Below are 12,699 nucleotides of genomic sequence, written 5' to 3'. Positions count from 1 at the left end.
TTTGACACAGACTGGCTGTATGAGCACAGGCAAGCTAGTTAACCTCTCCATCCCCTCAGATAATTCTCTAAAATGATAAATTCCAGAGGAGTTGCCCATCTCCATAGATGGAAGGAGAGGCCACATTGGGAATTATCCACATCAATGAAATCTCTCCCCCTCTCCCTCCCCCCCCGCAAAAAACACTCTTTAAACATTTTAAAACCAAAATCACTACTCATTCACCCTAAATCTCATTTACTCTAAGATAATTATTATATCTGAGGCTGCTATAAAATTCAAGGAACATTAACTTAATCTACTGGCATATGAAGGATTTCTGGCCCCTTTAACTGAAAAGTCACCCATTGCAAATACACAGACAAACCAAGGAAAAAAAGATTTCCAGATGTTTATTTCTGGAACTGTACACCAGGTATTAAAGTACAACAAATACAAAATAATGCTCAAAAAAATCAGTGTTTATGTACAAATATTAAAGTCAATGCAACAATAGCGACTTCCTCTTGAACATCTGATACTAAAACTTGTTCTGATTGTCACTAATTTATCTCATACTCACAGGGTACTTATTTCAAACTGGGACAATTGGAATCACTGGTTGTCTAAAAGGAATATTAATACCTACCATATTTTAACAATAAAACTGCTAAGAGTCTCCTCCTTTTAGTGAAAAATTAGGAACTTTTTAAAAAACATAGTAACCATGTCAATATTTTTATAAATTATTTTCAATTCCCATTTGTAGACAATGTGCTTGTAACTCTGGGCAAACAATCTCCTTGTTGGTCAGGCTTATTCATTAGTTTACATTCAAAGTTGAGATATTTACTAGAGACTTTGGTTAAATTAAATAGTATCACTATGCTCTACTAGATCTGAAGTTCTCACGCATTTATGACCCTCAATTTTAAAAATTAAAAAAAAAGGAAACAATTGCACAATTCTTTGACCTAATTGTACACACTCCTGTATTCTTCAGCAAACAGTATTGTACATCCTTCAAGTAAATTCAGCAGTTGACCATGACAAGAGGAAAACTAAACATTTAAAAAGCTAGCATGGAAAAGATGAAATATGACTAACAAAAGAAAAGTATTGCTATCATCACAGCACCAGTTACACTTCTAAATGAATCAGCTGTCCTCGTCAGATTCCCTGTACACAAAGATAATCCACCAACACTGCAATTGCTCAGCATGGATTTTTGGTTTGTTCATATGAAAAAAAAAGCGGCAAAGAAAAAAAAGAATTCATCACAGTTTGTTATAAGAATTGTGCTTCAACAAGTAAGAATAAAGGCAATAGAGTTTCTTCATATGATTGCAGCTCAGTTTTCTTCATGCTAACTCTCAAACGCAATTCTTTTAATAAACAGTAACAAATTCTCCATTAAGATGCTTAAAAACTGAGAGAAAAATAGGTAAGTCCAGCTTTAAAAGGAAAATTCAATAAATAGCTATTTTACATGGATAAAGTCATAGTGGTACAATTTATGAATGTCACATCAAGCATGCACAAAAATGGTACTATACATGGCAGAAGTAGTCAGAAAATATTGAATTAGATATCTAAAAAGATATGCAGAATTTACATGTATATACAAAATCTTGCAATTATTGCCTCATTTTAACAAGGAATTAAAAGTAAACGTTACCAGCTAGCTAGCACTCCCCAAGAGGCTAAAATCAGATTGGCATTTAAAAACCTATTATACTAGCCGGAATTCATTTTTCTCTCATACCATTTTCTGGATTTTGGTCAAAAATCTTTATTAAATAACTAAAGTGTCCATTCAACTTGCTGACAATCCAAACTTTAGATAAGAAACTAGACCGTCTCCATCTACATCAAGATCCCAGCAATGCATAGATAAACTGAATATATTACTGCATCAGCTACTGAGAATGGGCATGTTCATTTAAGTGCAACTGGTATTAGCATTCAGTCATCTTTGTGTAAATGATTTTATACAGACCAGCCACTGTAAACCCAGAGTTAAACTCAAATGCATAACAATGGAAGATTATGGCCAGTATTTTACTAAATCACATAAAATGTGTTGATTTTTAACAAAAGAAACAAGGTACAAAGTTTAGCACAACAACACAGCAACAAGAAGCTGACAACTTGGCTAAAAATGTCACAGAGTACAACACAGGGCCCAGGCTACCCGTTATCACTGTGTACTTAAAGAATTATTCTGTATTTAGATGTGTGTGACTGAACTGATTTTAACTATTTTTGTCCACTATGCTAAACTAATGCTGCTCATGGTAGATGTGCTACTATCGTGTAAGCACTTCAAAAAGCAATCTTCACTTCAAATGCTGTAAAGAAAAACAGGACTGTGCTTCATCCAAAATTAAGGATGTCAATGCAGTTTACAGTTTGTATAATAAATACCCTCCCTTTGCAATACTATTGTATAAGGTCACTAAACCCTACTGAGCACAACCTTGAAGCCCCCTATACTTATAAATATCACTAATGCAGCCAAACTTTTAATATTTTATATGCACACAACTAGTGGCAATAAAAATGCTGCTACTTAGACAGTGCAAAGAAAAAAAGTGAAGGAATTCTACTGCATTTCAGCTAAAGAAGTTTTTGTCGAATGTGTGAAAGTCGTGATGTTTATTATGCACTCACATTGTACTACACATTGTTTTAATCTGCCCCCGTAATTTTATGGGTATGCATGTATAAAAAACAAAGTTTCTGAGATGACTTTTCATTTACAATGCATTTGGAATAAAGTAAATGTAAAATTGACTCTAAGATGCATTTGAACATCTATCATTTTCCGATAATTAAAGTGGCAAAGTACCAGATTTGAAACAGTAACTCATTTCATTTTCCAGATGTAATTTAAGCCCCTGAGAAGCTTAAATATACTTCAAGGTTGTACTGCATTATGTGTAAAATCTAGACAGTCCCTCCTAAACATAACACTTGGAACTGCAGTACTCCAAACAACTTATGAGGTGTCCCCAAATGTAAACCATGTCTGAGTAAAATCCTAGGCTCTGCAGACTGCCTCAGGATAGTTTAAGTTACAGAATAACCTGTGTAATCTGTTATATTACAATTTTGGAAATTTTGGACAAAACACCATCGAACACAATTATCATGAAGCTTCAAATTTTAGCCTGTAAGTTAAGTACACAGAACGTCCTGGCATGACTTGTTGTGTGTGAGGTAGCCAGGGCCTAGAACTTCACAGTCCCATCTGAGCAGGGGTCTTCACATGTCTCACACGTAGCCCCTTGTGCTGGCTTCCATAAAGATGGACTTGCTGTTTTGTAAACCGAAGTGCTCTAGTTTAGTATCACATGAGAGAAGTTTCCATTTAAAAAACATCCTTGCATGTTTGTGCAGTTTAAATTAAAGAAACCTGCCCCTGCTTTTATTTAATTAAAAAATAAAACAACCAAACAAAAATGCTACATCGCACAGGGATCAGGATCGGTACCTGTAAACACTGTTATTCCACTGCATCCATTACGGCCAAAGGAATGGACTCTAAAGGAAGCCACCCCATCCAACTCAGAACTCCAGTACTGGTTTTGAGATGGTGGCCCCTGTCTACAGGCTTGAAAATAAAATACAAAACAAAACATGAAAGGAAAAAAAAAAGGAGAGAGAAAAGCAGAGCTTAAAGCTGCGCCACAGAGTTCATTCTTAGTCCCAAACTCTGCTGAACATCATAGTTCGTTTCCACATTTATGGATTGAAAAATGAAATTACTCTTGATAAATCAAGATATAGTTCTATACATACAAAGACATCACTGATGTCATAGTGAAAAAGGTTCAAACTTCCAGTGAAAGACTAAGCAAACCTGATAGCTCCCATCAAGTTTACTGGTACTGCAGACCCACTGTTTTTGGAGCTTGCCATTGGAATCACTCGGAGTGAAGGGCAGTGTGTTGATGCAGAGTGTGGGAGTTGATGAAACCATTTGTCTCATTTGCAGATAGACTGCTGAAGTCAGCCACTGAGACAGCCATTTTGGCACTGGTGATATGATGCGTGTGATTTTCAAAGTCCACACCCAGATTATTTACAGAAACATCATTTATAAAAGATTCAGGGACAGAAATGCCCATTTTTAATCTCTTTGCTGGTCTTTCTGACTCTTCACTGCAGATGTTCATAGGGTTTAGCTCTGAGTGATAAAATCCAGTCTCGAATAAATTAAAACAATCACTTTCACCATTGCTAGGCAGGTTAAGTAACTCTTCTGTTACAACAGGCACATGATTTACTTGTCCCCGGGGCAAATTGCCCAGTGGAGGAAAGCTGTCATCGAGGCAATTCACGTCTGTAGAGTTGCAGACTGTAGCGACACTATTGGTCAATGCTGAAAGAGATAGAAATGATTCTAATTCATGTTTCTCATAAAATAACTATCACAACATTTTGATAATCTAAATGTGTCTAAAAAGATAAATTCAAATTCAAATGCTAACGGTACCTGTCAAGTCGCTGGCAGTGAAAGAGTTCAGAATGCTTAACTGCTGGTCAGGAAGAGGCTCGGTACGGTTTGACGTTAAGGCTGAAGAATTTACTGCTCCCCCAAGAGCTTCCGTTTCATCTACCAAACGATCCATGTAGTCCCTAGAAATGCACATTCATATTCCATTGCTAATCATGAATACAAAGTAGAATTAAAACATGAAATTACACACATTCACACAGACAAGGCATAGCTACATCATAGGAAAGATGAATAAGAACCACACATCTCAAATACTTACGTGACTCCAGGATGATGGTTGTATCGTTTTTTCCCAAATCTTGTTTGTTGAGCAAAGTAATCATAACGTTCTGATTTCTTCCACATATAGTAAAATGCTACACATTCAGCAACAGTTCTAGTTCTCACCTAAGAAAAACACATTCGAAAATGTCAATCTTCGGGAGTCTTTTTACTTTAACTGGAAATTCCCTCAAATGTCAGAATCAGAAATTTTGCACTCCAATTCTCTACTTGATAAAAGGAAGGAATCCCTGCTAGATCATCTTCAACAAATGTGTGCTAAGTCTCTGTTTGAATCCCTTACAGTGACATGGAACCACTACCTCAATAGCTCTATCTATAAGTTCTTCCTTATGTAAAAACTGGAAGCGGCTTCCCTGTAACTTCCATGTACTGGTCTAAGTTCTCTCCTCTAGGGCTACCAGAGCAAATCTCATTCTTCTCCCCCAGAAGAGTCTCTCAAATACTTGAAATCAGCTACCATGTGATCTTTAAGACTTTAGCCACCCCAGACTAACAATCCCCTCATTGTTCTGGATGTCTTGTTCTAGATATACTCATATGGTCAACTAAAACACATTCCCTACTAGGGTCTTTGATTTTCTGAACCAACCGTGTTTCCCCGATAAGACCTATCCGGAAAATAAGCCCTCCCCGTACTGTGTAAGCTTCCTCTAAAATAAGCCCTCCCCCGAAAATAAGCCCTATTGAGATTGCTACTGTATTGAAGGTGATCCCCTGTGCTACACGCTACATTACGGTACCCTCTGTATGCACCGTTCCCCCCCACCCCCGTGAAACGCACGCTGCGCTCCGAGCTGCATCAATCAGAGCTGCAGCAGTGAGTGCATCATCCTGTTCTTCCCCAGTGATTTACTTATTGAATAAAGGTACATTTTTTTGTTCACATTTACCTGTTTATTAAAATTGCTGTCAATGTTCATTAAAATAAGCCCTCCCCTGAAAATAAGCCCTCTGGTGTTTTTCTGTCCAAAAAATAATAAGACAGTGTCTTATTATCGGGGAAACACGGTGCTTGTAGGATTTTATATTTATCCCTATTACACCTCACCTTGCTGAATTTGGCCCATTATTCCAGCCTGCTGAGATCTTTAATTTAGTCATCCAACATGTTGCTTGACCCTCCCAGTTCTACATTATCCAAAATCTTAATAAGCATGCTGTCTTTATCTTCAACCAAGTTATTGTTTGAGATATTAAAATTTCAGTTACAGGTCTTTTATATTGTCAATGCAAACATGTTTCTGTACTAATGGCTACAAAATGCATGCTTACCTGCAAAAAGCATGACCATACATAACCATACAAAATACATATATAAAACATATATAAAATACATATATACATACAAAAACCATACATACCATACAAAAAGCATGCTTACCTGCTTTGGTCAAGAAAGTTTTCTCACCTAGAACATGTTTCCTATAAGAATGACATCACAGGTTTCCAGTCCCTATCCAACAACTGTATCTTTAAATATTTAGACTTTAGGGGCGGCCAGGTAGCACAGTGAGTAAGAGCACTGGCTCCAGTGTCAGGATGACCTGGGGATCGAATCCCAGGCTCAGACACTTAGCATACACCCAGAAACACCTGGCCGTGTAACCTTGAGCAAGTTACTTAACCCCAATTGTTTAGGGGCAGCCAGGTGGCTCAGCGAGTAAGAGCACCAGCTCCAGTGTTGGGATGACCTGGGGATCAAATCTGGGCTCAGATACTCAGCACCATACCCAGAAATAACTGGCCGTGTAACCTTGAGCAAGTTACTTAACCCCGATTGCTTTAAAAGAAAAAAAATTTGGACTTTAAACTGCAAAGAACTCATTTCTCTTATTAGCAATCTGGAGCATTTAGAAATACAGCTGCTGGCTAGATTGGAGACCTGTGATTTCAATCATGCAGAGAACTCCCGGGTGAGGAAACTATTCACCAATGCAGGTTAGTACCTTTGGTGCTACCTATAGACTTAGAAAGCTGCGTAGAACAACTAGAGCTAAGTGATCCACCCCAGGACATAAAGCAGGTAGGTGTCAAACACAGGCAAGGCTTGAACCCAGTTTTTCTCTGTCTTCAAAGTCAGTATTATCTACTGCCCCAGAAGGATTCTGCATGGTTGGTGACAGTTTGTATTACTTTTTTTTTTAAATGGCTGTCTCCATTGCCTTATATATTTTGGATATCAGACTTATAATGGCTTCTCCATTCTAGCTGTATTAATTCTATTCATGGAAAAGTTTTTTTTCTTTTTTTAAATAGCATAGTCAACATTATCTCTTTTGTCTCTTGCAATCACCTCCTTCACTTGTTTGGTGAAGAACTCTCTCTAACCTCACCATTGTGACAGGAATCTTCTTCCATTCTGCTCTTTTTCTTTTTTTTTTAATTTTAGACTTAACTCCCATACATTTAAAGCTCACTGTGATATATGGTAAACGGTACCAACCAATCATGCTGTTTCTGTCAAAGTGCTTCCCTAGCTTTCCCAGCAGTTCTCGTCCCAGGAAGCCGACCCTATCCTCCAAAGAGTTGTTCTCTTAGGTTTAGAGTATATGAGGCTGCTGCAAGGCCTTACCTCATCTGTTCCACTAATCTACCTTTTTTTATTTTTTTAACTAGTAACATACAGTTTTGATAATTTCTGTTCTATAATTTGAGATCTGGTAATGTGAATGCTTCATTCTCCCTCCTCTTCATCAACTTGGAGTAACATCACATCTGTGGATTAGCTTAGATATATATATATATTTTTTTTTATGTTGGCAGAATCTAGTCATAAATACGGAATATGGTTTCCAATTATTTAGGTATTCCTTTATTTCTAAAGCATTTTGTAATTCAACTTATATATGTCCTGGGTATCTGACCAGACTAACTTTCAGATGTTTGATGTATTTTGTGCTTATTTTTCAAGGGATTTATCAATTCTTTCTTGTGGTTGTTTTTTTTTTAGCATTATACTAAAATGCTGATGATTTGTGGAATTTTTTATCCTAATTTTAGTGGAGCTATTAATCCTCTCTCCTAGTTGTTTTAGAGATATCTTTCAAATATTATCTAAGTATCATGCTGTCTGCAAATGGGGTTAATTTTTCCTCCTCTTTGCTTAGGTTTATTCCTTTATTTTCTCTAACTTGTTAAAGCTACCTTTTCTAGTACTATGTCAAATGAAAGTAAAGAAAGGAACATTTTTATTTTTGCCATAAACCTCCTGGGAAAAGTTTCCACTGTTGCTTCATTTTTAAATAATGCCATATCTTGGTTTTCAGCATATGTTTTTTTATTAAAGGGCCTTTGTCTATGCTTTCTAGGGTGTTTTTTTTTTTACATGAATGAGTGCTGGATTCCATTGAAGGCTTTTTCTAAATCTACTGGCACAGTCAGGTGGGTTTTATTTACATGATCCATTAAGCTAATGTGCATCATAGGATCACAGATTTAGAGCTAAAAGAAATCTTAGAAGTCACCTGGCCCAGTATTTTCATTTTATTTAGGAAAACTGAGGTCCATAAGGCTTTAATGATTTGTCCGAGGTCACATAGTAAGTGGTAGAGGTGGGATTCAAACCCAGATCCTCAGTTCAAATCCAGCATTCTTTCCACTGAACCATGGCAGCTTCTCAAGTATTTTCCTAATGTTGAACTATCCTTTCATTCCTAATAGAAATCCAATTTGATTATAATGAATATATTTTTATATTGCTGCAATCTTTTGACTAAAATGTTACTGTCAATATTAATTTGTGGTATTGGTTTATAATTCTCTTTCTCTGTTTTATCCCTTTCTACACTGGTAATCAGGACCTTATGTAATCACGAAAAGTCAAGGCAACAAGCATTTGTTAAACACCTTCTATGTGCCAACCAATGTACTAAGCTCTGGGATTACAAAGAAAGGTAAAGGACAAGCCCTGTCCTCAAGGAGCATAAATATAAGCATTAATTTCACTTTTATATCTTTTCTTATTATTTTTACTAGATTACCCTTCTTAGATTTTCTTTGTTTGAAAATGCTGCAGACTAAATGTAACGAAAGAAATTTAGTTTTTCTTTCTTTTGATATCTTATGGATGCCATCACTCTATACTTTGTCCTGTTTTTAGTACTTCAATACTTCTGGTCAAGTCTGTGGCATGGATTCTTGATGTATTTGTTGGTGGATCTGTGTTCTCACAGATGTGGGTATTCCCTCCAACAATGGAGACTGCAGACCATTCATACACATCCGTTCTGTGGAACCCTTGTCCAGGTTCTCCCGTAAATCTGATACAAGGCACGTATCCACTGAGTTACAACCCTTTCTCCTGAATTGTGCGGCTACCAATGGGGCATGAGGAATATCTATTATTGATTTCTCAGTCACATTATGTGACCAACTAATCTTTTTTTTCCTGCTCATCTACTTCTCGAGCAACTTCTTTTCCATGTCCTTTCTCCTGTGCGGTTCGCCATCTGTAATGTACTAGCATGCTCCGTTGGCCTCTGGTAGTCCTGACCTTCAGTTCTCTAAGTCGTGGTATTTCACAATTTGCCATTAAACATCACTGGAACAATATCAGTGTTAAAAGATGGCCTCTGTTTCAGAGGAGCTTGAGGTAATTAAATGAATGACACAATTTCCCAAAGGCAGCCTATCCCATTCTGGACCCAACTTATAATCAATTTGCAGTATTCAAGATTGTATATGTATGTATGTACGTATGCATGCATTTTTCTAGATAGAGATACTACAGATACACACACATGCTGATAGATGACCTGATCTTGCTATTTTTTTCAGTCTCTCTATAGGTTTTTCAGTGATACCTTTCCTACATGAATTCTCCCCTGTTTCCTCCTTTGCTATTTGTTACTACTTTGCTCTTTTTAGCACATTTTTCACTATTTTGAGATGATGCAGGGAAGCTGCTTAGGCATACTTTTTCAAGTAGCCATCTTGTTGGAAATTCAGTATTAGAATTTTTAAGTAAACAATCAAGTCCAAAACCATTCAAGTATAGAACCTGCCCGTCAATGCATTTTAAAAGCCTGTCCTTCCTACAGAAAGCACAGAGACCAAGTTAAACTAAATTCTTTACAATCTGGTTAGCAAGTATCTTTTCTGTAATTCTATTAACTAAGAGGAGAAGACTTAAATACAGACTGGGTTTTACTTTATGTGGCATTTTCTTTACAAATCACTAGGATGACATATACAAAAATATTTATAGCAGCCTTTTGTGGTGGCAAAGAACTGGAAACAGAAGGGATGGATGCCCATCAACTGGGGAATAATGTGATGGAATATTATTGTGTTATAGGAAATGATGAAGGAGATGGTTTCAGACAGACCTTGGAAGAATTGTATGAACTACTGCAGAGTGAAGTGAGCAGAACCAGGAGATTGTAAATGATAAGTAACCGTCAAAGACTTAAGAACTCCAAAGAGCTCATGATATAAAATGCTATCTCCCTCTAGACAGAATAGATGAACCACATGCAGATTTAAACATATTTTTTTCTTTCTTAATTTTTCTACTTTTTTCTTAGAACATAGCTAATGAAGAAATATGTTTTACATGACTTAATACGTAAAAAAGAGGTGACAGAGGGAAGGAGAGAATTTGGAACTGAAAATAAAAATAAAATGAAATAAATCCCAAATTACTGGGATCTGGCTCAGAAAAGTTTAATTATCAGTCAGTCTAGACTTGTATGTGGCCTAAAGTCCTTGGCTGATTAAGGAAATAAGGACTAAAAATCAGGTACACCTCCTGGAAATACAGAATCAGTTCTGGATATTAAAGTTTATTTTACTATGAAATGCACACACTGAAAGATATGTGAAAACAATATCCATGCTTTTGATGATTTAAGGGTGAACAGGTTGTAACACCTACAAGTGAGTTCTCCTGGGGATATTTAAAGAAAAATCAGAATATAAATGGTAAGGAAACAATAATCAGTTGTTCCTTTTCTTCTGTTCTTGGCACTGTCTTGATAAATGAGTTGTTTGCATGGATTTTATATTACTAAACTCCCTCTCTGGTCCAATTTGCATAATATTTACCTTATTCTTCTGTATAAGATGAAAATCTTTCCCATAAATCAGAAGGGCATGTTCGAAATTTCTGCATTCTTCTTCTGTCCATGCTGTCATCTCTTCTAGAGAATGATCAAAACACAAAAAAATTATTTATAACAAATTATTTTCTGTGAATTACTGATTTTCAGAATGTTTTTCCTGTAAAAAATTATAAAATCCAAGTTCCCAAAAGAGAAATCCTATCTTTTAGCATATTTTAATTGAGGATCATTATAGCTGACAAAGTGATGAAATGTTAATGTTAAGTAAGGGGTATACATACTTGCCATCATTTCCTTATGTAATGCTAACTGAAAGTAGGAGAGAATTATTATATCTCAGTAAAACAAATCATTTTGCCAAAATTTACTTTCATTTATTTTTATAACACTCACTCAAGGACTTCAATCAATGAACAAACACTACAACAATTTAAGTGTGTGTGTGGGTGAGATGAAGGGAATCACCTGTCTTACTGGTCTGATACAAAAGGTAAGATTTTGATCAGGGATTCTGTGTCATCTCTATCTATACTGAATAAAATATAATCATCAACATCATACTTTGTGTTTAAACCTTTTAATTATCTAATACTGTAAAATCAGTGACCACTTTGTTTGGATGGTGTTCTTGACTTCTGATTTATGGGTATGAGAGGCAGTTACAGAATCTATAATCTCCTAAACTCCACATTTATGTCCTCACAGACTTGAAATCTATCAGTTGACTAATTAAACAGTAAGTGCTTTCTAAATGCCAGACACTGTACTAAGAACTAAAAAAAAAAAAAAGCAGAAAAGAAATGAGGCCTGAGGAATGAATCTCATAATTATATAAAAATACATAGTACATAACACAAATAAAGAGAGAGAGAGAGAAAGAAAGAAAAAGAAAGGAAGGAAGGAAGGAATAGAGAAGGAAAAAGATATGGCAGGTTAGGAAGATAGAGAAAATAATCATATAGAAATACTGACTAAATTAAGTTCATTTTCCAACGGCTACTTATGATGGCAGATGAAAAAATTTAAGTGGTGACACAATGACAGTGTTTCAGACTAAACTTCTTCAGAGCAGGGGCTGGGTTTTGATTTGTGTGAAGAGTACATAGAATGATGCCTTGTATGCAGAAAGCTCAATATATGCTTGGTGAATTAAATTCTCTGTTCCATCTGAGAGATAGAATATTCTCATTTTCCTATCTAATGCCTCACATGTCCCCCTTGAATTTTAGTTAGTACAGTCACTGAGACAACATGATTTGATTCACACTCACACTTAACTAGGTGCTTACTTAAGTGCATTGTTCTGTGGAAGACAGAAAGTTTAAATAAGACATAGTTCCTGTCTAAAATGAACAAATCAAGTTGCAGAAGCGCTGCACTAGCTCCCTCAGGCATCACTTCCACCCCTGGAACTAACCACTAAAACCAGCAAATGCTGCTCTACCTGGGCTTAGAAGATGAGCAATGATAAACCTAGCAACTAATGGCTGATTCTGGGAGTCAAAAATTATTTGAAGCTCTTTCAAAGACAGTTTGTTACAGGCTGAAACAATTCAATGAACTAACTACCTCTAATAGCTAGAGTTTTAATAGCTGGTTTTTATATTTTCCCCAAATAGGATATATTACTTAGCATTACTGTGATATTGCACATTTCCAATGGCACTGAAGGCACATGTATTCCATTTAAAAAATGAAAGCAAATTCTGAAACAATTTAAAACATGCAATGTAAAGCCACATTACAAGAACATACAAAACAAAGCTAAGCAATAGTGGTCATTTTATCACAGTGCCATGATTTAGCTTTTTATGGTTCACAATCTGGCAAAAAAAATATTTTAATTAC

The 12,699-nt window shown here is 36.0% G+C and overlaps 1 protein-coding gene across 7 annotated transcripts in view; it reads right to left on the bottom strand.

The window, feature by feature from the left end:
• Positions 1-376: 376 nt before the first annotated feature.
• MIER3 (MIER family member 3) overlaps positions 377-12,699 on the bottom strand; it is a 35,660-nt gene continuing 23,337 nt past the window's right edge. For 6 of the 7 annotated variants that reach the window (XM_069096471.1, XM_069096468.1, XM_069096469.1 and 3 more), the window contains 4 exons: positions 10,835-10,929; positions 4,764-4,891; positions 4,481-4,623; positions 377-4,366 (listed from right to left, as the gene is read on the bottom strand). In XM_069096471.1, the coding sequence (XP_068952572.1) occupies positions 3,909-4,366; positions 4,481-4,623; positions 4,764-4,891; positions 10,835-10,929 (824 nt within the window). In that variant the 3' untranslated portion in view covers positions 377-3,908. The remainder of the gene's footprint in view (positions 4,367-4,480; positions 4,624-4,763; positions 4,892-10,834; positions 10,930-12,699) is intronic. The other variant, XM_069096466.1, reaches the window with a different exon arrangement.

This window comes from Petaurus breviceps, unplaced genomic scaffold, assembly GCF_028583685.1.
Source record: "Petaurus breviceps papuanus isolate PSGF00001 unplaced genomic scaffold, PetGlider_PUasm1.0 229, whole genome shotgun sequence".
Lineage (NCBI taxonomy): Eukaryota > Metazoa > Chordata > Mammalia > Diprotodontia > Petauridae > Petaurus > Petaurus breviceps.
The sequence above is the reverse complement of the archived record's forward strand: the minus strand, read 5'-3'. Positions and strand labels throughout refer to the sequence as shown.